The 27906-nt window shown below is 36.4% G+C and overlaps 1 protein-coding gene across 9 annotated transcripts; it reads left to right on the top strand.

The window, feature by feature from the left end:
* The first annotated feature begins 441 nt into the window (after positions 1-441).
* On the top strand, positions 442-27330 carry ss18 (SS18 subunit of BAF chromatin remodeling complex). 9 transcript variants are annotated; one of them, XM_066719573.1, is made up of 13 exons: positions 443-624; positions 2967-3043; positions 3424-3508; positions 5134-5169; positions 7003-7156; positions 13411-13632; positions 13841-14008; positions 14858-14935; positions 21068-21160; positions 21881-22006; positions 23779-23909; positions 24478-24539; positions 25371-27330. In XM_066719573.1, the coding sequence occupies exons 1-12, from the start codon at positions 556-558 to the stop codon at positions 24493-24495; spliced, it is 1257 nt and encodes a 418-aa protein (XP_066575670.1). In that variant the 5' UTR covers positions 443-555; the 3' UTR covers positions 24496-24539; positions 25371-27330. The 9 variants fall into 9 exon arrangements, with proteins under 9 accessions (XP_066575672.1, XP_066575669.1, XP_066575671.1 ...); XM_066719575.1 differs by lacking the exon at positions 24478-24539 and having other exon boundaries at positions 442-624; positions 13411-13587; XM_066719572.1 differs by lacking the exon at positions 24478-24539 and having other exon boundaries at positions 442-624.
* The last annotated feature ends 576 nt before the right edge of the window (positions 27331-27906 follow it).

Genomic DNA, 27906 nt, shown 5'->3' with positions numbered 1-27906 from the left:
AGTAGAGGGGGCTACATATATTTGTGCCTGTACCTCTTTTTTATTGATTCATATAACACAATACACATATATGCAGAGCAATATATTTGTATTACAGTCACCACGCTGGTATGACAATTTCCATGCGTTTAGTTAGAATATCGCCATCGTTCTAAGAATTGTAACAAAGTATTCTAAACATCCCCCCCACACGGAACGTACCACTTCGATTCCTCTGCTGGTTACTACAGTTTAGCCCGGGAACAAGTCATTCAAAAACGGGGGGAGAACGTTTTATTTAAGTCAGAATAAGACCCACATTCTCTACAATTATTGCATCTAACTAACAATATATGTGAGTTTCTTCGCGTTTTTAAAAACCCGAGTGTTTTACTTTATCGAAATGCGAGCATTGGCTGCTCTAAGTTTGTTCATTGAGTTGAACCCCCCTCTGCGTGGAAGGTTACATTGCCAAATCCCGTCTAGTTATTCCGTGCGGTGCGGTCTGTTGTATAGAATTGTTGTTTTGGGTTTATCTTTTTATTGAAGTTTTTCTATCTTTTCAGGAAAACAAACATGTCGGTGGCTTTTGCAGCGCACAGGCAACGAGGGAAGGGCGACATCACTCCTGCAGCCATACAGAAGGTAAATATTTCCATGAGATCGGGTCAGTGTGTGGAGGTTACGATGGACCCAAGTCGTGTAGCAAGAGGAAGAGAAATGGGTTACAATGTTGCAGTAGCAAAGCGCGGCGAACACAACATTTCAGCGCAGCACCGAGGGAGGGACGGGCAGATTCAAAATTGTCCCGGAGCGGGTCGAGTAATGTTGGAAATCGCTTGAAAAGGCACGAAGGCCTAGTGGCTCAGTTTGACGCTGTTTCTTTGCCTTTGTTGTGAACTGCTTGTATAGCTGATCACAGTCAAAAGACAGGCGGGATACTTGAACCGTATAACTCTAATAAACTAGCCATTATACACTGGAGGTTTTTTGATCTAAGATGTTAGACGTACTATATTGTATGATTGGTCTTTATGCGAATTTATTGTTTTATGTTTTTTTTTTTTTTTTCAATCTAACAAAAGGTTTTACTGTAATGTCGTTTAAAAATCGAGTTATATTGTAACAGTTGACTAAATCACCATCCCTTCTTCAACACCCTTTCATTGTAATGGTGTGTGTGTGTGACATTTTCTGTAAAATGTTATAGAGCTATAATAAGTAAGATCTATGTTATTTAGTATTGTACTGTATATTTGATTGGATGACCTCTTGGATGACTGAGGCCTCTACACTAACCAAGTTACTGTCAGCAGCATTAAATGCATAAATAAATACCCCCCCCCCCCCACACACACACACACGTTTGTTGTGGTCTCAAATAAAATATGAGAAGGTGGATACTGTACCATGCCTCCAAGCACCCCATTATGTTGATGAGTTCAGCACAACACTAATAAGTGTACTGTACACCATTAGTGTACAGTCAGAGTAATGTATATTGGTCATTTTTGAAAGCATCATTATTAACCTGTGTGACAAATTCATTAGTCAACTACTTTGAGGACATGTGGTTCTTTTAGCTTATTTCTAGTGTCTGTATGTGCCATGCACGACTTTGACCAGGCCTAAGCTAAGAATATCTTCTAAATATCAAACATTGGGGAAACACAGTGAAACAACATGACTTACTTCCAAACTTTCTGAAATTATATTGAAGAGAAAATTGGAAATATCTACTTAGAAGTTGTGATTTTAACTCTTCTGTTCACCAATCAAAGTAGCTGTAGCTACATGGTTTATGTCCCAGAGCTGCAATTGCTTGAATGATTATCTGAGGTGGGGGATCTGTAAGTCTGTCCTGCACTTAGTCAAACAGGAAACAAAACTTCACTTGATGCTTCCTGTGCTTGCAGTAAATGTATTCAGTTTAGCCAGTATGGTCACTGAGCAGTCTTTTGAGAGGCTGGTTAGGGTATATGTGTGTTTCTTCAATGGCATTTAAAAATCTAAAAAATATGGATTGGGATTTCTGATTGAATATTGATTGAATCTTGCACACTCCTATAGTACATCATACCTGAAAAGACTACAAATGTCCATGTCTTTCTTTAAAATGTTACAGCTTTCCCTACCCATCTGTACTGTCCTGTTTATGAATTTGATACTCATACTCTTCCTTGTTGATACGCCAAGACATGCACATGATTCTTATTTGAGTGTTCCCTATCAAATCAGGTAAAATGACATTCCACATGAATAAGGTATAATAAACCTAATAAAGGTGAGAGTTGGCTGTACTTGGTCCAAATGTAGGTGTGCTTATTATCCCTGGGTATTTGCTTATTAGAACTTAGTATGTGTCATCTAAATGATCCTGAAGTGTGCTAAACTGTGCATATGGTTAATGGCATGCTCAGGACAAAAGCTCTGTCATGTTGGAGCTCTTTAACAAACATTATAAAGTAAAAACAAATTTATTAATGGAATAATTTATATTTGATTAATAGTTTCTTAGGATTACGAAAGTGTTTCGGCATTATAAAGTAATACCAAATGTAGGCCCCAATTACGTAATAGAAAGGTAAAACTCAAAAGATTTTCAATTCAAATAAATACATTTACAGTGGTAAATATAGTATAGTATAGTAGTAGTATTAATTTGTTCACTAATGATTCATTTGCAACTAAACTTCATATACTACAGTTTTATTTAAAGATTATACAGAAAACACTTTATATCTTGTAAAATATACATCATTTTACAACGGACCACTTAGTACAAAATGTGGTAATGTAAATGTAGAATAGTGCATTTATTCAGAGACCCTCTTCTAAAAAAGTTCAGAACCAAATTTGAACAATCATATAACTTGAATGGATAATGAATATTATTGTTTTTGGTAATCAATTAATTTATTTGAGTATTTGATTATTTTATTTTTTGTACAACATTGTTTATGTGTATTGAATTGATTGATTTTCAGTTGCTAGATGAGAACAACCATCTCATCCAGTGTATAATGGACTTCCAGAGCAAAGGAAAGACGGCAGAATGCTCACAGTAAGTGATGCTTCAAAATATTGACTGCAGTACATTTTTTAGTACTTTCTATTGATTATGGCAATTTTTAAAATAATTTTCTGATGTTGCTTTCTACATTTTAAGTTTCATCTCAGTCCAGTGTTCTATTGTATATGATCACCTTGACCAGGACATAAAAACTAACAATTGATGCCATCATTAATCCATAATGAAGACTTTCTGTAATCCTAATTTGTAATAAAGAATTGTTGTTACTAATCTGTAGGACTATGCTTAATAAGACATAGTATATGCAAATTGCAGAACGCAAATGGAAAATATTTGTAATTAGTTCCAGCTTTTTCATTGTTATGCTTACATTTGCTTTGCCACTTATGTGCATTGTATTTTTTCCACAGGTATCAACAGATGTTGCACAGAAATTTAGTGTACCTGGCCACGATAGCAGACTCAAATCAGAACATGCAGTCTCTTCTGCCAGCTGTGAGTATGTGTGGAAATTAAACTACGACCTTCAACATTTCTTTTAAAATTGCACTGTTAAAAACCTATACGCCTGCAAACATCTCTCAGCTTCAGAGTGTAGGGTTTGTTTACTTGCTTTTATGTTTTGTTTTTTTTTGTCCAGGAGAGTAAAAGAAAGTGCCCTAGGAAATTTTTGTGTCAGCATTAGTATTGATCTGTATCCAACAAAACTTGCCTGCCAGTCTGCAGTGCTTTCTTTTTTCCCACAAGTTTACACAACCAAAGACTGAGCTAAGCAAAAAAAAATACAACAAAAACAACTAAAGAAGTTTCTTTCCAAAACCAAGGACAACATTTTTGTCTGTTTTTTTATCTGAAGGCTCTCTACTTTTGACCTAAATAATATCTTTGAGCATTCAAGCTTTACCTTTCAGTTTACAAGAAGTACATTGACATGTTAGGACAGATATAAAAATAATGCATTATTAAAGGTAATATAGCTGAGAACCAATACTATTACAGTTATCAAAGGGAACACTATAGCTTAAAAAAAATAGTATTCAGTGTTTTCTGAAACGCTGTCATGTTTAAAGGATCAATCAGAAGAGTATGTTCTATCTTGACCTTGTGAATCATGCAGGGCATGACAGACACTGACAGGGATGCTGAATACTGATGTTAAACAATCATTGTGGTCGTATTGTTTGGCAACAGCACCATTACACTGTGTTTGGGGATTCTTATTTCATTTTGGCAGGGATCTTCAACAAATGGACCTGATGCCCCATCTCTCATTTCTAGTAACTTTTTTTTTTTTTATTGCAAAGCCAGCAAAATAGAATGCATTTTTATTTAATCTTACCAAGCCCAGCTTGATTTTAGTTTCATTCACTCTTGAGTGAATGCAGCTTCAGTTAATCACTTGCCTATTTATTGAAAGTTACTTAACTTGTATGAAGTGCACAGACACACAACTGTAACATTAATAAAAAAATTGAATATTTAAAGAAAATCTGTTGAACAGGAAGTGCTTTAAAGTTAATGGTGGCTGACAGATTTTAGGCACTGCTTTTAAACAGTTACTGGAACAGCTGACTTGGGTTTTTGTACTCGGTAAGTTGTCTCATAAAACATGAATGGCTAGAAAATTTACTGTATATTTAAATAAATTGATCAGAAATTATTGTTCAGTTTCCATTGACTTATAAATGTAGGTTTTGGGGATTGGATTGTTGGATTTTGTTGTACATAATACATTAAAATGTGTTAAGTACAGTGCCATAGCCTTTAAAAAAAACATAATGCTATGCTTCTACTAGATAATACAGATGTTTTCATAGAATTATAAGTAATGAAGATCTGATATTATGTAAAACTATCCGAACTTATATTAGTATTACTGTATCCCATTTTAAGAATGTATTAATTGAACAATCACATTTGATCGTATTTTAAGTTTCCCTGTATTCACTTGTGCAGTTTGAGTTAGAGATATGATGGAGTTTCCAATTAAACAGCCATTCTAGATATGTGAACGCTTATTTAATTTAAACATTTAATATCTTTACATCTGAACCAGCAATGCCATTTCATTGTTTGATAAAGGGTAGTTATTCACCTAGATTTTCTGTACTTGATTTCAGAAGTCTGAAACACCCACCACAGAGGTAAAGCATGAAGTGAGTATCTAAATCAGGTTTAATGGTGATAAAATGTAATATTTGTGATGGCAGATACAGGATCTTCAACCAAAATTGGAAGATAATTAACAGGTGGCCCATCACAAAAGCAAAGTTGTGAACCATTCTGCACCCCCGTCAAATGAAAAAGGTTTATGTGCCTGTGTACTTCATATATGTAATTCAGTTTATTTAAATTACAATATTACACACACAGCAATTACTATTTGTTATACTAGGTTTTAGCCCTAATGACCAGAAGGTGAGGATTAAACCATCTTGTAATGCCTTTTACATAGAATGGAAAAAGGTATAGTGTATATGTGATTGAAGAAATGTGAATTAGGAAGACATTTTTCTTCTTTCATGTCTGCTATTAAAAATGTACTGGTTTGTGCTTTAGTGGCATTTGCATGCTTGCTTTGCTATAGTCTCTGATGGCAGTCAGGGATTAAACTGCTTCTGGAATTCAGTCTTACTGGCAAGTTTGATTATGATGGTGATGATGATGACTTATTAAATTGTTTCTAAACCTATGTAGTTTAAATATTGTGATGTTGACAGTTCTTGGTTGGTTTATCTGGGGGAAACTTTTGAATGCCATTAAAGTTCAACAGTAAGTTTTAACCGTATTTCTTAAAACAGAATAGTGGAAAAGTATTTGTTAATTATAAAGAGTATGTATTTTGTGTTTGCTTTATAGTAATCTAGAGCTCTACTTTTAATGATTAATAAATATAAATGTTTGTCACTGAAATCTTGACTATTACAGTGACTGAATTCTGCTCGTCTTTCGTGCAATAGGAGATAAGTCTTCATGATTAAAATTAATAATTGCATACAAATACTCAGACATTGAAAATAGTACTTTCTTCGGATATTTTCATTTGAATTTTGCAATTTGTTTTCAGTTGTCTGTAGTGTATAGTTTGATATGATACAATTCATGGAGAGGGTACTAATGCAAGGAGAGCCTAATTCAGTCAGAAATCTTGTGTTACACACTCTGTCTGATACTCTGTCTTATTCTGACAGTGCATCAAGAGGTGGATCACTCCATCGCAAGAAATCAAAGTTTCACTTCGGGAGGGAGGTGTATACTAATAACACATTATGTCTTTGTTTATTTGGGGGATAAATTACAGTTTGTGTTTTGGATTCACATTGTTAGTAAGCTGAGTGAATTATTTTCCTATTATTTTGCTTCTTCAGAAATGTGCATATGAATTACATGTTTGAGAGCACTTAAGTCTCTGTGGGTAGCAGATCTGAGTAGAGTACTGCCTTAGCTAAACTTGTTTCAAACCAGTGTCGGTTTGGAGATGAGACTCATGACTAAAGAATTGTCCGTTAGTTCTGATAGTGGCCTTTTCGTGAAATAACCAACTGTCCACTTGGAATTGACCCAAGACAGATAATTTTCCAGAAACTTCATGTAAAATGCTGCATCAAACAGTGTACTGTTCTACCCAGCTCAATCAACGGCTTGCCTCTTAATAGTTCCCTCCTGGGCCATTATTTACAGTTTTGCTCTGGTGATTACCATTAGCTCATAGAAACACCAAGAATTAAATGGTTATGATAATTGAAGAGCATTCTCATCCCTTAGAGGGCGCCCCCTCAGGGCAGAGCAGAGATCTAATGAATGAGGTTTGTGCTTTCCTGGCAGAAATCAGTGCTGTAGCTCTGCTTGTTTTCCTCCTACATAAGTCCTCCTCACTAGTGTGCCCCCTTTTTTTGGACATGGGCACTCTTAAGGACATTATAATTTCCTTCACATCTAATCTTTAATTATTTTCTTTTCTTTCCTTTTCTGTTTTGTTCTCCCACTAGCCTCCCTCACAGAATATGGCCATGGGTCCAGGTGGTATGAATCAGAGTGGCCCTCCACAGCCCCCACATGGACACAGCATGCCTTCTGAAGGGATGGTTGGTACTGGACCTCCTGCCTCTCACATGCAGAACCAGATGAATGGACAGATGCCTGGTAAGCTACTCTCCAGTGGCTCAGATTACTTTGGGGTCGCCTAGCAACATCATAGGGCCTGAGGGAGACTATATTTCTGATGACAGAACTGCTTTGAATGCCCCTAAGGGAAGATGCACTGTTTTTTTGGTGTGTGTTGGTGTGTGCACATGCGCTTCATTGCTACGTGACCTGTGCTCACTGTTCACTGTACTGCCATTGGGCTTTGATTTAGCTGAGATGCCACATTCCTGTGCTGATCAAAACTGGCTGGAACTAGTATCTGCCCAGGCTCACAGTAGGATAGGCTGAAGAGTTTTCTTGGCAAGGATTTGAGGTGTCCTTGAGAAAATGAATATTCAGCTGCCTTGTCCTGCTGCTTAAGAATATCAGAGGGCATCAAAATGTGGGAAGTAGGTACTAGGACTGGATGTGTCCTTTTTACAAAGTTATACACCAAGGGGGAGCCTTTAGAAATGATTTACATGTTCTTGTTTTTTTCCTAAAGCTTAATGGTTTACAATTTTTCAGTAGTGACTTAAAGGACTTGTATATGGTTCTGTATCAGAGGTTGATACAAGCCCTTTAATGAAACAAATGTAAGTGATTAGTACTATTCATCTATAATAATGTGCTGTCATTTCATATCTATCATGTCATGTGTGCGTATGTATGTGTATTTATAAATTAGATGATCTTTTGTAATTTCAATTACTTGTATGTCTAGTAAATGTTTTGGTCTGTGTCCAGTTACAAAAATAGGGTAAACATGTATCCAGTCTTGTAAACATACGGAAGTATCTTTCTTTTGAATTAGTTCATTTTTATTAACTTGGATGAAGATTATTGATGGGTTAATAAAACTAGGCTATTTTACCACATCACTGCATGTGATTATTATGGATGCTGCCATATCTGTCACTAGGTCGGCTCATGGTTGTATAACACACTGCTATAGTGTAGGAAAAGTGAAAATACACAGACATTGCTGGCGTTCACATGCAAAAAGTGAGAAGAATTGCAACGGATCTATCTATTTAGGCAGGTGTGAATGCTTTCAAAAACAGACCTGTTATGATTATATTTATCAATTAACTAAATGCAAAGTGAGTGAACAGAAGAAAAATCTACATCAAATCAATATTTGGTGTGACCACCCTTTGCCTTCAAAACAGCAGAAATATCTTGGATAACTAACCACAGTTCTTCTGTGGATTTAGGCAGCCTCAGTTGCTTCTCTCTCTTCATGTAATCCCAGACAGATGCGATGATGTTGAGATCAGGGCTCTGTGGGGGCCAAACCATGACTTCCAGGACTCCTTGTTCTTCTTTACACTGAAGATAGGGCTGGGCGATATGACTTAAAAATAATATCTCAATATTTTTAGAAGTTTGGGCGATACACGATCTATATCTCTATTTCTTTCTTTTTTTTTTCTTTTTTTTTTTATCCAATCAAGCCACAAAATAAGACCAAAAACTACAAGTATTTCGTTAATCCTTCAGTAAGCAAAACTAACAAATACTACATGCAGGCTGTCATGGTAAATATATGCAAAATGCAACACATTACAGTGCAAGTGTTGTGTGATTACTATTACGTGTGTTATGTTGTTATGGGATACATATATATTAAAAATAACTGGCGTTACAATAGTTTTAATAAATCTTAAATGCGGGGTGCCTTTTCCCAGAGATTTTATATAGAACAATTATTCGGTCAAGGAAGGATGGACAGCAGCTCCCATCTAAAAACAGTCCATATTCACCGATGTCTCAAAAATTATTTATTAGAGAAAAAGTGAACATGGTATTGCTTACGCGTTTCGACTTATCTTCCTCAGAGCACATATATAAATATACACATTGTGATTCACTATAACAACAATAACACAAGTAATAGTAATCAGCAACACATGCGCTGTAAAAGGTACAGATTCAGGTAAATTTACCACATCCGGGTTTATAGTGGCGCATTTAACATCTGCTAGACAGGGACATTTCTTCTCTGATGGTCGCATTTCGATTCTACTTACCGGTACAGCACGTTGTTAATACAAAATAGTTATAATACTAATAATAATAATAATAATAGAACTGTTGAACCACTTCACCATCTTAATAAAAAGAAAATGATACTTTCTGCATGTGTTTGCATTGCTTTCCAATTTATTAAAATGCAAAAAAAGTTTGTTATTCATTTTATACAAATGATATCAATCTATAAACGGGGGTGGGGGGTGCCTGCAGATCGAGTTTAGCCCTGCAGCGAGAGCGGGGCGCAACGTGTGCGCTTCAGCATTAAAGTATCTCTTGGTTATGTTGGTTATTGTTTGTCAGTTCACTATCCTCCATGTCTGTTTGTGTTTCTGATACACATTTCTACCTGCATCCAGCAGGTGTGGAAGAACCGGGAAGAATGCAAAGCGTCCTAATGACGTAAAATACTGCCGTAAAGATTGCGATTTGTGACACCACGATATAAACGATATAGAATAATATCGTCATATCGCACAGCCCTAACTGAAGATAGTTCTTAATGACTGTCGCTGTATGTTTGGGGTCGTTGTCATGCTGCAGAATAAATTCAGGGCCAATCAGATGCCTCCCTGATGGTATTGCATGATGGATAAGTATCTGCCTATACTTCTCAGCATTGAGGAGACCATTAAATCTGACCAAATCCCCAACTCCATTTGCAGAAATGCAGCCCCAAACTTGCAAGGAACCTCCACCATGCTTCACTGTTGCCTGCAGACTAGGGCTATGCGATATGACGATATATGACGCTTTGCGTTCTTCCCGGTTCTTCCACACATGCTGGATGCAGCAAGAAATGTGCATCAGAAACGCAAACAGACATGGAGGAGAGTGAACTGACACAGAATAACCAACATAGACAAAATAAACTTTAATGCACAAGCGCACACGTTCCGCCCCGCTCTCGTTGCCGGGCTAAACTCGATCTGCAGGCACCCCCTACAATACATGATCGCTCCCCCCACCCCTGCTAGTTTAGACGGATATAATTTGTATACAAATTAAAGAATAATAGTTTGTTTGCATTTTAATAAATTGCAAAGCAATGCAAACAGAAAGTTTCATTAGATGGTGAAGTGGTACAACAGCTTTTATTATTATTATTATTATTATTATTATTATTATTATTATTAACTATTTTGCATTAACACGTGCTTTACCGAAAAGTAGAATCGAGACGCGACAGTCAGAGAAGAAATGTCCCTGTCTAGCAGATGTTAAATGCGCCACTATAAACCCGGATGTGGTAAATCTGCCTGAATCTATAGCATTTTACAGTGCATGTCTTGCGGGATTACTATTACTTGTGTTGTTGATATGTGACAGTAAATCATGTGTATATGTATGTATGTGTGTCTATATATATATCCCATAACATAACACACATAATAGTAATCACACCACTTGTGCTGTAATATGTTGCATTCTGCAAATATTTACTAAGACAGCCTGCATGTAGTATTTGTTGTTTTTGTACAACGAAATACTTGTAGTTTGAATGGCTTTGGTCTTATTTTGCAGCTTGATTGCATAAAACCAAGAAATATCGAGATATATCGTGTAGCACCCAAACTTCTAAAAATATCGAGATATTACTTTTAAGTCATATCGCCCAGCCCTACTGCAGACACTAATTCGTGTACCACTCTCTAGCCCTTCGGCGAACAAACTGCTTTCTGCTACAGCCAAATATTTCACATTTTGACTCATCAGTCCAGAGCACCTGCTGCCATTTTTCTGCACACCAGTTCCTGTGTTTTCATGCATAGTTGAGTTGCTTGGCCTTGTTGCCACGTCGGAGGTATGGCTTTTTGGCCACAAGTCTTCCATGAAGGCCACTTCTGACCAGACTTCTCAGGACAGTAGATGGGTGTACCAGGGTCCCACTGTTTTCTGCCAATTCTGAGCTGATGGCACTGCTGGACATCTTCTGATAGCGAAGGGAAGTAAGCATGATGTGTCTTTCATCTGCTGCAGTAAGTTTCCTTGGCCGACCACTGTGTCTACGGTCCTCAACGTTGCCCGTTTCTTTGTGCTTCTTCAAAAGAGCTTGGACAGCACATCTGGAAACCCCTGTCTGCCTTGAAATGTCTGTTGTTAGCTGAGTTTGGCTGTTCCTCACCCAGTTTTATTCCTCCTACACAGCTGTTTCTGTTTCAGTTAATGATTGTGTTTCAACCTACATATTGAATTGATGATCATTAGCACCTGTTTGGTATAATTGTTTAATCATACACCTGACTGTATGCCTACAAAATCCCTGACTTTGTGCAAATGTACCTAGAAGAATTGATGCTGTTTTGAAGGCAAAGGGTGGTCACACCAAATATGGATTTGATGTAGATTTTTCTTCTGTTCACTCACTTTGCATTTATTAATTGATAAATATAATCTATTAACATGTCTATTTTTGAAAGCATTTTTTTTTTCACACCTGCCTAAAACTTTTGCACAGTACTTTATATTTTTAGTTTATCATTATTCTAATAGTAGCTCACCCCTTATGTCCTTCCCAGACACATTAAATAACTATTTGCAGGTTCGTGTTCATGAATCTTTAGTAAATCCAAGTTTTTCTCCAACTCGTATTTATGGAATGACGTTAAATTATATATATTTTTGACCTAAACAAATGTCTTTCTTTCAATGCTGTAAACACAAATGCCATTCATTTTCAAACAAGACCAGAAAGTACAATCAACACATTATGAACCTGTTAAGTCTTTTATAAAACCCATACTTCCACATATGACTATAACTGAGGGTAGACCTTCCCACCATGAAATTACTTCATACTGTGTGAGAACTGAAAGACTTAACAATCGTGCCTGTGGCAAAAATGTATTGAATGCTTTTAATTTGGTCTCATCTTCTATTATTTGCTATTTTCTCTCTATGGTTTTCATCCTTTCATCCTTAATGTTCTTATTAAATGTTTTTAGCCTTTTCTTATGTCACAAAATGTAAACTGCTTACAGTGACAAATACCATGTCAGTTTATATTTTCCAGAGTAAAACTAAATATGTACTGTTAAACTAAGCCTACTAAAGAGAAGTTTAAACTCTTAATGAAATATTGAAAAGATCCTTGTTTGGATTAAATATGTATGCAATGCACCACCCAGACAGAGGAGGAAATTATTCAGAGTGCGCTGGGCTGCAGGCGCTGTGCAAGGGAAGGAGTCCCTCTAGGTGTATAGCTGCCGCCTTAATGCTTCTTCCTTTTTGTACCATTCATTATATACCCACATTGGTTAATTATGTATGAGCTTGAATATAGCATTTATTTATTTTAATGTAATTCTTATTTGTTTAATTTGATTAAAATAATATATTTAATTAGCTATTTGCATATCATCACAACCCTGTCTAAGAAATGCTGAAAGATGCTTCAGTTTAGAAAAGTATGTAGCTCAGTAGAGTAACAATTCTCATGGTGGGCTAAAGATGTATGCTTAGGTCTAAAATTCACATTTAATTGCTGGCTCTCCCAGCAAATGGACATGAGACAGTGTTAAGTGTTATTGATGTTTTTGTGTCAAACTTGTGCAAAGCAGCACATTCATTTTGGGCATGGATTTTGCGACTAACCATCCAACATATCAATAATTAAATTACCATTTGTTGTATCTTTAAATGAGTGTCTAAGTTTTGATTTTGTATATAGTACATTTTAGGTTTGTCAGCTGAGATGAGTTACTATGTTTGCATTTCCAAATGCTGTCATCTTGTCCTAACTGTGTGGTACAACTTCTGTGACAAGCCACACCATTGTAAACGTGCAAAGTAGGTTCTGACTCCATCATGTTTGGTAAGATCACACCCCTGCCTTTCTTTGCTCTCAGATATGAGGAGGTGGTTACCCTTTACAATTGCTTTACAATTAATCAAGCTGTCTTGTTCTTAATTATGTGGAGATCACAATATTCATGGTAATTCATCCAAATATGTGACTTAACTTGTGAATGTCATTGTTAAAAAAAAAAAAAAAAAAAAAAAAGTTAATGCTCCTTTTTACGTTTTTGTGTTTCAGTCATATTGTTTGGTGTACATCTGTTTGAGTGATCTATTAACACTGTGTTTTGTAGAGTTTTGAAACTGCTTCTAAAACGTAAAAAGCTTGATAATTGTTGGGTGGGTGTTGGGGTGAATGTTGTTCTTTGTTTCTTGAGCCATAGTGGCAATAAAAAATGAAAAGCCTTTTTTAATTAAACCTGTGTGTACATTTCTTCAAGGACCGAACCACATGCCCATGCCAGGACCAGGACCCAACCAACCTAATATGCCAAACAGTTCAATGAACATGCCGCCCACTAGTCATGGATCCATGGGAGGCTACAACCATGCAGTCCCCTCCTCTCAGAGCATGCCTGTGCAAAGTCAGATGAACATGAATCAAGGACAGCCCATGGGTAATTATGGCCCTCGACCCAACATGAACATGCAACCTAACCAAGGTATTCTTCTTGTTTTTTGTGATCGTCTTAACCAAGAATTAATTGCCTCTAAATCTGCTTTGCAAGATTTAAATATAGATATCGTTTGAATGAGAAATGTTAATTAACGGTGTACAGTTTTACATGGCCATAAAAAAATGAAAATAGTTGATAACTTTCTTTTTGTTTTTGCTTATGTGAGGTGTGTGATGATTTTCCATGTTTTCAGGTCCAATAATGCACCAGCAGCCACCTTCTCAACAGTATAACATGCCTCAGGGAGCTGGGCAGCACTATCAGGGCCAGCAGAATCCTATGGCCATGATGGGCCAGGTCAGCCAAGGCAACCATGTAATGGGACAGAGACCGATGCCTCCGTACAGACCGCCACAGCAAGGTAAGGCAGGAATTCTAGGTCAGTTTCTGTGGATTTTATTTTTCTGTCTGTCTGATGACTATTTCACCATGGGCCATCATTCCTCAGCAGCTGCTTTATACATAAAGCATCAAGCTTTATTCCTGTATGTGCTTTGGGACAAAAGCAGTCACAATACATCATTTATGCCTAAGGAATTAATGATATTACTTGTAGCACACTTCAAATCCATGAACTCAGTATAGTGTGATATATCATTTTTGTATTTTATGTGACTGTTTACTTTTCTGATGTGATTTTACAGTTTTATATTAAAAATACATTATTTTGTGACAAAATAAGAATTTAAGTTTATTATTATACAGGCTGTGAATATGGACAAGTGAACCTCCATTTCACTGTTAAATATTAAACGGATTTCCATCTGGGTGCAGATATTCAAAGATCATCTTTTTAAAATGACTTAAATTATCCACATTATCCAATGAGCAGTTGCATATGCTTCACAAATATGGCTAGTTTGATACCAAGCAGGCTCAGCAATTGCCCTCCCTTACCACGATCATGTGGGTTCTTTCTGTTAAAGCTGGTAAATTAGCTCTCTATTGTTTTGCGATTCCTTGTGCTTCCACGGCCCGCTTTCCAATTTTGAAACATTGTCATTGTCTTGGAGAAAGGGATCTTGCCAACCAGCCTGGAAGGCTTGGCTTTCGTTTGGCCTTGTTCTTGCAAGGTGATTCTCAGCAGAGACATGGATTCTTGGGCCAAACATTCAGCCTTCTTTCTTAAGGACGCATACGAAGCAAGTGTTTCAGCATAGTGTCTAATATCTTGTTGTACATCTTTATCACTTTTGCTCTGTATGTGCAGGACCTCCTCAGCAGTATGCCGGCCAAGAGGATTATTATGGGGAGCAGTACAGTCATGGTGGACAAGGCACTCCAGAAGGTGTGAATGCACAGTATTACCTTGATGGTAATCTGTTTAATTTTTTATTTGAAAGTGCTGTGGAAAGGAAGATCTGACTGGTAACAATCCGAGAGATTTTGATGCTTGATATACTCGAGTTAGAGGACTGCTAATCCAGTAAGTGCACTTGAACGTGAATTATTTTAAACCATCGTATTGCCACCAGGCTAATTGTCAATCGGCAAAGCTTTTGTTTTTCATGGAAGGTTATGAAATACACTTTTTAAACAAAATTGTTTATACAAAAATCGACTATGACTAAGGGCATTTGATTTTTAAAAATCTCATTGCAAATACTAGATACTTTAAGTTGTGAAATAAATTAAACATAAGTGCTAACATTTTACAGCAATGTAAAATGTAACAGTATTTGATTTAGCAGTAGTGATGATAATGCGGTTTAATTAAATTATAGTTTTTAATGATTTCCAGTGTTTTAAATGACATGGAAATGGTTCTAAAAATACCATATCATCAGTATGTTTAATTAAATGCATTTTAGTTTGTCTCAGAGTTCCTGAAGAGTTAGACTGGCATCCATAAGTGAGAACTTCATTATTTTTTCATATTGACATGTCAATATATGAACAATGTGGCTGAAGAGTGTAAGGACATTTCATTGAAGGATTCAGTGTATTTTAACAGTAGGTTATTAAGACAGTTGTGCAAAGAACACCATAATCACAGTAATACATAGCAGGCCATATCATGTAAGTAATTAAAAAAGGAATTTGTTTTGCTAGTAGAGCTTACTTTTTTTCAAAATTAATTTAATGTGCAAACAGACGTTAATAAAGTGTTATTTTGTATTAAGATAACATGAAATAAACGCTAAAAGTGTCAAAACAGTAATATTTAATGTGAAAGACACTTATTAAACTTCAATTAGACATCTGGAATGATAACTGACTGATTGGAAGTATGGTACAGGTTAAACTTAATATGGCTAGATTTCTTAACATACACCCTTATCTCGGGCGACTTTCAATTGTTTACTGGTGTGTACGGTCTCTGGTGAAGTTCGGTTGCTGGCTTTTTCTCTGGGAAAAGTTTCAGAGAGTTTTGAAGTTTCTTTCTTGTAGAGTGAAAGAGACCAGCCATTTCTTTACACAGCAGGGGAGTCTTGAAAGATTTTGACCATTACTGCCAGTTTTAAGGAGTCTAATCCACAGAGTCTGATTGGACAAGTTGCTTGTTGGTGGTGGTCTCTCCCACATTGGTGTGATGCCATGTAACGATATCCCACTACATGTTGGTTGGGCTATGGAGCGTTACCTGTAATGTGATTTGATACCTTTCCATGCCCTGGGTCTGGATAATGACAGTTTGGCTGTCAGAGCCTAAGGTGACAGCATTATGATTAGAGAGTTGGGCAGTTTAATCCCTCCTGGTGCTTTTCCGGGGAGGCTGTCTGGCTGGGGGGCTCTGGTCTTGAGCTGGTCACCCCCTTTGCATCCATGTTCACCAGGATACTTCACTAAGTGCTTTTTGACAGTTATCACCCTAATGCCACAATATTAGCACACTACAGAGAGGGAGAGAAATGGAAACATCCCCAAACAACCACTGTAGATTTCATACAAATATACTTATTAAAAGTGTAATATCTACTACTTTGTCACTACAGGTAAAACATATTTGTTTTGTGTCTGTGTGTGTATATATATTTATCACTATCCAATCATAACTAGAGATATTAGGTATATGAGGTATTTAGGTTTTGCAGTTTAATAGTATGAGAATATTATTTGGTGTTTCTTATGATTACTGATTTTATTATAGATTAAGACCAGTATTGTTTGATGTAAGCTGCTAACAAGCATTCTCTGTTGGACACTATGGTATAGAAATTATCACCACAGTGCCAAGAGATTCACCTTGGGCATTATATGAACATGTTTATGAATTGTCAATTTCAGATCAAAATTGGTGATAGGAGTGATATAAATACACACACTGGCATTCATAATGATGGCTTCAGCTGGAAATCTCATTGAAAACAATATATACAACAGCAAGAAAGAAGAATCGGTATAAACTATTGATTCAGATGAACATGTATTTCCTTTCTCAAATTAAAATATTAAAGGTGTCATTTTACTGTAATTGTCAATAAAATATCACTATTTCTGTAGAATTAAGATCTGTCTTGAGAGTGTGTGTATGTATATGTATGTATAAAATATACACACCCTTGATAATTTAAGTATTAATCAAGACTGCAATTAAATCATTTTTCTATAAACAAAAATAATGAATTGCATAACTATTAATATTGTATATATCAATCGGATATCTTGTAAAACAATAAGTACATATTTTCTTAGTACACAGTGTTCAAATTCATTCAAATCCTGGTACACTGTACTTGTGAATCCTCTTCTGGGACTGATACCATTGAGGAGATGCTTCCTGTAGCATTTTAATAAGTTTGTCAACTTCTCAGGAGGAATAATTGAACCCTTCCTCAATGCAGAACCTCTCCAGCTTTCCCAGGTTGTGTTAATACCACAAATCTCCTGTAAGTTAATACGTTGTGTGAACTGGATCTCTTATTGAATAAGACATGTTATCTTGTGCAGTTTAGGTTCTGGCTACACACAGTTTTTCAACCGAGATAGACATATCTTATTACTACTTCAGGTTTCTTTTCATCTACTGCAATCTTCTTACTCTTTACCAAGCTGTTGTATGTGTCTGGATCATTCTGAGTTCAGTTTTCTTACTTTGCATCCGAGAGTTCCCAAATTCTGGTTTAGTAAGTGGTTCAAATTAGATTAGTTTATCTTCATTCCTTTTCCTTCCCAGTCCAAACTCCAACATTCCTGCAAGTATTACTGTAGAATGGTGCTGGGATTGTCTCGTTTATGTACTCCGTTAGTGTTTTAGTGGAATTTGATTGTTGATGAAGCACTGTTGTAGATATGTTTGATTAAATGTATGTATGTTTCCTCAACATATGGCTGTGCCGGTGATTTTTAGTATCGATTATACCATTCAAGAGTTTACAGTGGTGGTCGGGATTACCATATAAGTATACCCATTTAAGTTTTATATATTTTTCAATGTGTTGAATAATAAGAAGTATCCCCATATATAGTTATTTTCCGCAGCTCAATGTTATAGAAAATGGCAACGTAAGAGAATCATTGGTGAATTTGTTAGACTGTTAGAAGAAAACACGGCTTGGTAACTGTACAGACAGCTGACATTTAATGGCCTTAAGGAATGACTGACCGGCGTCTTGTGCTCCTGCAGATAAAGAGTTTGAGCCGCTTTTGCCACCATGTTGAAGCGGTATACCATTTACCAGTTTTCTTAAAGCACTGATGACCAAACTCATATATTGACTCAAAATGCACTCTCGTAGTCGATAAAACCCAGCCCCAGGGAAGAAATCTTTCGAACATTTCTCTGACAACTTATAAATTATCCATTGTGCTATATCTATTTTTGAATCATGTTTGTTCTCTTAGTTAGTCTAGGGTGAAGGTTAGATGGTAGTACTTTGGTAAACAGAGTTTAGATGAATGGAAGTTAACTAATGGGACTATACACTCACCTAAAGGATTATTAGGAACACCTGTTCAATTTCTCATTAATGCAATTATCTAACCAACCAATCACATGGCAGTTGCTTCAATGCATTTAGGGGTGTGGTCCTGGTCAAGACAATCTCCTGAACTCCAAACTGAATGTCTGAACGGGAAAGAAAGGTGATTTAAGCAATTTTGAGCGTGGCATGGTTGTTGGTGCCAGACGGGCCGGTCTGAGTATTTCACAATCTGCTCAGTTACTGGGATTTTCACGCACAACCATTTCTAGGGTTTACAAAGAATGGTGTGAAAAGGGAAAAACATCCAGTATGCGGCAGTCCTGTGGGCGAAAATGCCTTGTTGATGCTAGAGGTCAGAGGAGAATGGGCCGACTGATTCAAGCTGATAGAAGAGCAACTTTGACTGAAATAACCACTCGTTACAACCGAGGTATGCAGCAAAGCATTTGTGAAGCCACAACACGTACAACCTTGAGGCGGATGGGCTACAACAGCAGAAGACCCCACCGGGTACCACTCATCTCCACTACAAATAGGAAAAAGAGGCTACAATTTGCACAAGCTAACCAAAATTGGACAGTTGAAGACTGGAAAAATGTTGCCTGGTCTGATGAGTCTCGATTTCTGTTGAGACATTCAGATGGTAGAGTCAGAATTTGGCGTAAACAGAATGAGAACATGGATCCATCATGCCTTGTTACCACTGTGCAGGCTGGTGGTGGTGGTGTAATGGTGTGGGGGATGTTTTCTTGGCACACTTTAGGCCCCTTAGTGCCAATTGGGCATCGTTTAAATGCCACGGCCTACCTGAGCATTGTTTCTGACCATGTCCATCCCTTTATGACCACCATGTACCCATCCTCTGATGGCTACTTCCAGCAGGATAATGCACCATGTCACAAAGGTCGAATCATTTCAAATTGGTTTCTTGAACATGACAATGAGTTCACTGTACTAAACTGGCCCCCACAGTCACCAGATCTCAACCCAATAGAGCATCTTTGGGATGTGGTGGAACGGAAGCTTCGTGCCCTGGATGTGCATCCCACAAATCTCCATCAACTGCAAGATGCTATCCTATCAATATGGGCCAACATTTCTAAAGAATGCTTTCAGCACCTTGTTGAATCAATGCCACGTAGAATTAAGGCAGTTCTGAAGGCGAAAGGGGGTCAAACACAGTATTAGTATGGTGTTCCTAATAATCCTTTAGGTGAGTGTAGATCTTAATACCTACTTTGTCTACTTCCTTGTGAAGGAAGATGATAGTTGTTCAGTTTATGTGTAATCTATATTTTTCTGAAGCCTTTTGTGAAATGTTTTATCAGAATGTCTTTGATTTCTTCTACAGCTTCCTTCTGGATCTTTACTGTGAATGGATCTTTATTCCATCATTTTCAAGTGTTTTCCAATCTTTCATTGGTATAACTTACTTCTTCTGGAATCACATCTATTATTTCATTTGTTTATTGTGAGCTCTTTCCTCATATTCACAATGAACACATGAAATCACTACTATACAGGTACTATACTATCTAGACTTATACAGGTATAATTCTTCTACTAATTTCATAATCGCATCTTGATTGATGTTCAATCATATTTTTCACGACAATTATTTGGTGCTTTCCTATTAGATATATATATATATTTTTATGTTTTTATTATATTCAGTGATTTCTTTAATTAGGTTATTGTTCACATTTCTTACAGATTCAGTAATAATGTTTCCTTGCACAGTTCAATTACATTTTTGGCATCTTGATGCTTCATTTTTCAGTTGTTCATGAGCTCTCTTGAGTTTCTTTATCTTTTTATGTTATTTCACTATGTTGACTTCAGTACATACATAGTGTGTGTATATATGTGTATGTCTGTGTATATGTAGGCATATATATACACATACACACACATGTATGTACTGAAGCCAACAATTTGAAATAAATAATAGGGAGGCTCAATTTTACTGTTAAGGTTAGTTGCAGGTTAGTCTAACCTGTCGTGTGCCATACCTCAGAAGATAAATTATTTGAATAAAAATAATGAAGTTCACATGAATTTAATGTTGGCTTGTCATGTCGGAACTGGGGGACAAAATAAACTATTATGTTTGGTTTATTTTATGGTTTAAAACTTTTCTTTAAGACACTTAATCCTATCTACTGAAAACCAATGGAAATGTAGTTGGAAACCCTTCCACACTCCGTACTTATTCATCAATTAATGTTAAAAGTAAATGCAAATAGTTGTTTCCAGCACTCCTGGAAGTGTGTTTGGTATTTGAAACACATTTTTCTGAATCCTTTCCACTCTTATCTCTCAAATAGATATAAGCTACTTTGATCCTTGGACATTGAGATTACCTTTTTTGTGCTTAGTATTACCTTTAAACAATGTTAATAATACCAGTCACACATTGGTTTTAACATTAAAGGGTGTATATAATAATGTATTTTTTTTCTTATGAAAACTCTTGATTTGAAGTATATAATCTTTCAAGAATTTTAGCCGAGGACATTAACATTTCTTCCTATCTTCTTGTTAAATTGATGTAGGTCATAATGATTACGGTTATCAGCAATCTTCGTATCCTGAACAAGGCTACGATAGGCCTTTTGAGGATTCCTCACAACATTACTACGAAGGAGGTATCTATATACCTTCACACAAATATGTACACACACAAAATTAAACATAGATGCAACGACACCAACTCCCAACACTGCATAAGTCAACCTTTTTTGGTTTTACTACTTCTGCAGAGCTGTGTAGAATTCTAGTTGCTGGCTGTCACAAAAACAACTCTACAGCAACTTTGTTTTTCCTGCCATGCTTAAAGTAGAGACTTTTAACACTTCTAACCAATAATCAGTTTTTTAAGCTAAAATAGATCAAGAGCCATAAACATTAACAGATAAACACTGATTAGACCTACTTCTTTCCCCACTTTTACAACTACTCAACTTTTGTATGCAGCTCTTTTTCATGGAAGATGAAACAGCTTGCTGAATTTGTGTAGTTAGTTTGTGCTTACTGTTGCTATTTTTTATTTTATTTATCTTACGCTGTAAGTATTTTTATTTTTTTAATACATGTGATGTTCCAGTTCTTGTGATGCTCGTTTGGCAGGGATGCTAAAAATGCAGCAGGTCCAGCTCCCCAATAAATACATGCATTTCTGTGTATTTGGCATTGGGCTTCACTGCAGTTTTGTGTGGCAAGGTCTCTTCTGGGTTTTTTTGTTTGTTTTTGTTTTCATGTGTTTTGAACTCAGAATCTGTGTGTTCCTTTACCTTGTTCTTGGCTTTGCTAAGTTCTAACCTGGGATGAGTGAGTGCTCGGGCTCATATGTCTGTATTGTCCTGTAGGTAATTCACAGTACGCTCAGCAGCAGGAAGCCTATCCTCAAGGACCGCCTCAGCAGCAAGGCTACCCACCCCAGCAGCAGCAATATCCAGGCCAACAGGGCTACCCCGGTCAACAGCAAACCTATGGTAGGTGGCCAGTATAACCAGGTTGACCATAAGTTTCCATGATACCCAAGGCATTTGGTGACAGAACAGGATGTTCTCTTAAATCAAAATGAGTTGAAGCATATTTTACGCGGGCAAAGGATTCATTTTCTTTATGAAGGAAAAAAAAAGTCTAGCATGGTAAATGAAGAGAATTGAAATTTGCATCCATTTTATTTTTAAATTAGTCTTGATGGCCCTTTAATAAATGTGTGCAATGCTGGTTACTACAGATCTTGAAAAGCTGTTTTGTTAAAATGTTATTTATAGGCAGGCATTCTCAGAAGTGGTACATAGATACATAACTATAATTTAGAACTGCATAGCACATTGAGAGTTCAAAATGCAGCTGTGTACCAATCACTTACTTATGGTTAAGGAGAGAATACCAGAGACCACTGCTGACAGAACACACTATCCCACTTTCTCTGCCACCAGAGTTGGAGTTCTTTTTTTTTTTGTAGTAGCAGATCCATTTAACAAAGGATATCTCAGGGTTGGCATGTGAAAACCTTTTGGTTAAAAATATAAAGTGAGACCCTCCGACTATAGGGATATGTTATATAGGGAATTCATCAATTTTATTCCTGTCATTTCCTCTATCCTTATGTAAAGGAATTGTTGTAATGTGGGTGAAGCACTTTGTGAAGCTTGTATTTTTTTTTTTGGTTTGTTTCTGGACATTTGTGATATGGTGGTGATATTGCAAGAAGTGATTGCAGTAGGTCACTGCAGTACTAAGATAGAATTTCACTTTAAAAAAGATGAGGGATAGTTGATAGGTAATGGCTCAGGGCAGTGACAATGTGGGACTCATCTTCTTTTTTAATCCTGTCAGCTTCCCTTACATCCAGCCAGGGGCATTTCTAGTCTCAATAATTAGGGCTTTAGGAGCTAAGACTGTCGAATCAGCACCATCTGGATGTGTACATGGAGTACCTACAAGGTTAAAATATATGGGTTTTGTTTTAATGTTCAGAACTACATCTAAGGATAGAAAGTCAAGCCCTGTCTTTTTAATGTGCCTATGCAGAAGGTAGTGCAGAATTTAATTAAACCTACTCTTAATGATATCACTTAATGCCTTCACTAGAGGATTACTAGATTACTAGACTATTTCATGTGAAGCCTGATACCAAATCAAGCCCATGAACATGTAAAGAATGACCATACCATTAATTGTTTACATTCACTGCACCTTTTCCAATAGTATGCTATCCAGACCTTTCATTTGCTCACCAAATCTCAACTGCTTACTATTCTGGTGGCAAACTATGCAAATTGTATGAACATGTTCATAAGACCTGAGAAGTGTATACAGTAAACCCTTTATTTTAGGTACGTATCAGAGCATCTTATTTTGAACCTGCTTAATTGCAATTCTTAATTGTTCTTAATTATATATGCAATCCTTGATCATTGTGTCGTTAGTGTGAAAACTGTACAAATGAACAGATGTAGGTTATAGCAAATGTATGTTCATGTCCAAGACACTGGATTTCTTATACTACTTATGCTGGAATATATCTCTCTGTGAGGAACCATGTTTTTTAAACCAGTAAGAGAGTATATCAGAGAGAGTTAATTGACAACACAGGTCTCTTTATAAGTATTTTAGAAGCAGTCAAGTGTCTTTGAAGTCTACCATTAATATCGGTTTGGACTGTGAATGGTTTATAGTTATGCATTTGGGTGGACTGAGAATTAAACACTGGGTAAATATCCTAAACTCTTTCCATCTCTTCTCTTTGCAGGACCCTCTCAGGCAGCCCCAGGACAATACCCCAATTACACACAGGGGCAGGGACCCCAGTATGGGGGATACAGGCCTCCCCAGCCAGGCCCACCACAGCCACAACAGCAGCGCACCTACGGATATGACCAGGTAAGAACAATTTGGGGACTCGGGGCATTGAATGAAGACTAGTGTGTAAGACTACTATTTTAATGTTGCCATAATTTAAATGAAATGCTCAGAGTTTAGAGGTACATCTTTGGTGGCCTATGTTGTTGGAATATTAAAAGTGCATGCATATGTCAATTTTCAAATGTATTGTTTTAAAGTTGGATTAAATAAAATGCAGCTCCTTGTTAACGGTGAATGGTCCTGCTCTAAAATGTTACAGCTGGGAGGAAAGTAACACAATGAGGTCAAGTGATCTGCTTTAGCCTACGCAGTGAGTTGGTGGCAGAGATGGGGATTGAACTCAGTGTGTCCTGGCCCTTGTTCCTGTGCTCTACCCACACAAGCAAAATAAAGAAACAGAGAGGGAAAGATGGAGGGAAGGAGGGAGAGGGAGAGAGAGACATGGGACAAGGGGAGGGAGAAGGAGAAAGACCGCAGAGAGGGAGACCGAGGGAGAGGACAAAAAAAAAAACATGTTGCCGTGTATTCAATGTGGTCCTTAGCTGAGGCCCAGCTATTCTTTGATATCTTTATTTTTGAAATTCAGGCTCTCATGAGGAAATAAGGACCGGTTATTTGAACCCCTGACTATATCTATAAGACATGAAGGTAATGGTTATTGTGAAGCCCTTGAATTCAAATTTAGTCATTTATAGATATGGAATGTAAAATATAAACATTTTTTTTCCCAGCTTCTTTATTTTACATTGCTTTGTAATCAGGGGTCGAAAAAAAACGAATACACGAGGTCCTGCACCGAGATGAGTGACAGCCATTCTTCAAAGGAACAATCCATTCAACCCAAACTGTTATAAGTGCTGCATAATCCAAACCAAAGACAACATGTAATCATTTGAAAGAGATTTCTTATGTTTGCACTACTTAAATTCTGACTATCGGAAGTATTACATAAATAAAGAAGGCACAGTTATTTTGCTTACAGTGGCTATTTTCTGTCTAGCTTGTACTGTACAAAGTGGAAGTTGAGTTAGCATTCAAATGTAAAACTGTTGCTGTTGATGGTTTTGAACTTGATCTTGAAGCATTTGAACCCGTCTGGCTAACCTAGGGAATAAAGCCGTTTCGACCCCTGTTTAGAAATAAACGTGTAATTGCTGAAGTCGCTGAGAATTATATAAACATTGCATTGTGAACAATTGGTTTATAAGTAAGAGAGATGTTAACAGTATAGACTTGTGTCATGTATAGATTCTTCTGATGTAGAACCATGCTACCATCTGGTGGAATTTTTCAGTATTGATGCCAATTAGATTTGTGTATGAATCAGCCAAGTTTTATATGCATTGATAACTTCAACATACCATTCAGGATTTTTCAGCATTTGCTTTTTATATTATGTAAATATATTTATAGGAGATATTTTGACTTAATTAATGGTAGAAAACAAGTTGCACTAACGCATGTTTGTTTTCTTCACAGGGTCAATATGGGAATTACCAGCAGTGAGGTACAAAAGTTACATTCCATGTGCAAGGTCTCCTAGCAGCCACGTTCTGCCCTCAGGACTGGAATTATTCCAGTAATGAGAATCACTAATTTGCCCTTTTCTGTTCTGTATCTGCATAATGGCTGCTGCTGTTTGAGTCTTCTCTCGACTAGATAATTAAGAAATGGCTTTTTACATATACAAAGCCTTCTGTTTACAACATTCTGTCTAAAGCTGGGGTTGCTGTATACAATAAATATATATATATATATGGAATGGATTTTTAAATGTGAAATAAGTGGTCAGAGTCTACAGGGACTGCAAATGAGCTCACGTTTACCCCAATGAGAGAAACTCAGTTGTTGAACCCATTGTTCATTGAAGTCCATCTTAAAGATCGCGGACAAAAACTAAACCATATCATGTTGGAAAGACACATATTTGAATACATTACTCTCATAGCAGTGATGCCTTAAATGTTATGCAGCAGAGGTTTTAACAGAGATTTCATGACTCTGTCCCAAAGACACTTTGCCTTATTCCTTATATTTCAGATTGTCAGACATTTGCATCAAATTGTAAATTGGGGGGGAGAAAAAAAAAAAGATTTTAGTTGCCCACATTGTAACCCTTCTAGTGTTTTTTTTTATAATTATATTATTATAAAGCAATAATGAAAATGGGAGGGGAACATTGAGATCACCTTGCAATATGAAGTATACGTACATCTTGAAAGGTGATCTGTTTTTATCAAGGTCAAAATATTAACTGATGTACAAATGTATTTTATGCTTTTAGATAGAACTGAATTTGTATAGTGCTTTGGATATTAGCGTAGAAGATTTTTCTTTGTGTCAATATTAATTTCCTACTGGGAATAATACCTTACCCACAGGTTCTTTTTATTTGTTATTATTATTATTATTATTATTATTTTATTATTACTATTAGTGTTGTTTGGAAAGAGCCATTGGAGCTGTCACACTCTTTTCCCATTTTTTTCAAACCACACTTGAGTTTTTGTATTTTGTAAACTATACCCTCAACATCTACACCACCTTGTAGGACATGAGTTTGTTACCTGTGCTGTTGTACAAAGCCAAGCTTTCCCCGTTTCCCCATTGTTCAATATATATTGATGTATATTCATAGTATTCCAACACACAAAGGTTAATTTAGTGTAGGAATTTACTAAATAAATAGTTTCTAACTGCACTGGAAACTGCCTACTGATGCTGGAACACACAACTGGCTACAGGCAATGTTAAATTAAAATACATTTCCTGAACACCCCTTTGTCTCAATAGTCCAGGTTCTTGATTTGTGAAAGTTGAGTGGTTTCAGCTAAATCTGTGATATTGTTTATGCCCAAAAAACAGTCCCTATGGCTCAAAGCAGAGCGAGAAACAAAATGTTATTTTTATGCACTGACTCAAGTGCAAAAAGTCCTGGAACTACACTGAACTTTCAAGAACTCATTGCATGAAAATACATAATACTGATAGTGTGTAATTCCACAGAACAAATTCAAAGTGAATGCAACCTGGACATAATCTTCAGGATCCACTGCACTCATTGGTCCAATAACTCCACTGTTTTCAAAAAGTGTGACTCATAGGCCAAAGCAAGAATAGAGTTTTGGTTGCTTATTATAAATCGTTTTTTTTTTTTTTTTTTAATGCTATGTTCATGAACAAAACAAAGTTTGCGAAATATATACAATACGTCTCTACTTGAGCCCCTCAGGATAGTGTTACTGCTCTTTTTAGGGTGGGTGGGATGACATTATTTCCTCTTAAGTGTGTACAGTTTGATAAAAATATTATTACTGTTGTATCCAGGGCCACCAGTTCTAGTAGGTGCCAAGCCAAACACCACCACTGTGTTTTTCATTACTATGTAAAGCTGTATGTCACTGGATTTTAGCAAAAAAATAAATTATTGTGATTTTCATATTGCTTTGTCTCTGTTCTTCACGTTGTAAAAAATAACATCTTTTCATCTTTTAACACCTGAAACAGTGCATGAATATTTTAGAGAATGGTGCAGAAAAACAATTGTTATTCAAATCTTAAAGGAAATCCAAGATCCCATGATAATTAACTATATTAGAATGAATACGCTTTGATATTTTCTTTTAAAGGTTGATGACAGTGAGAATCTACTTATTCTATTATGTGAAATGCATACTTGTTTTCAGTTTTGAAAATATAAAATATAAGCTGTGGTCTCTTCAGTCTACTAGCAGAGCAAACATCTTTAACAATTGCTTTTGTACAGCACTTGGATTATTTTCTTTAGTTTAAGTATTGTGTAAATGTGCAGGTGGATTCTTCAAGTTTTTTTCCCCCTTAGTGTTGGCATAAATTAGTACTACTTGTGTATGAAAAATACGTTTTAAATTTTTTTAGCCCGAGTTAAAAAAACTAAATTGGAAGGCACTGCGATATCTCCCAGAGATTATATGCTTTCAGATCCAATACATATGGGGTTTATTTGTAACCCATCTGTGCATATCTTGTTTCTGTA

Source organism: Amia ocellicauda, chromosome 2 (genome assembly GCF_036373705.1).
Source record: "Amia ocellicauda isolate fAmiCal2 chromosome 2, fAmiCal2.hap1, whole genome shotgun sequence".
NCBI lineage: Eukaryota > Metazoa > Chordata > Actinopteri > Amiiformes > Amiidae > Amia > Amia ocellicauda.
Note: the sequence above shows the minus strand (reverse complement) of the source record. Positions and strands in the feature narration are given on the sequence as shown.

Excerpts from the sequence above, each read along its gene's own strand:
- ss18 (XM_066719572.1), top strand. The coding sequence starts at position 556 with ATGTCGGTGGCTTTTGCAGCGCACAGGCAACGAGGGAAGGGCGACATC. Across the intron at positions 3,044-3,423 it reads AAGACGGCAGAATGCTCACA|GTATCAACAGATGTTGCACA; the intron begins GTAAGTGATGCT and ends TTTTTTCCACAG. Across the intron at positions 14,936-21,067 it reads TGGACAAGGCACTCCAGAAG|GTCATAATGATTACGGTTAT; the intron begins GTGTGAATGCAC and ends AAATTGATGTAG.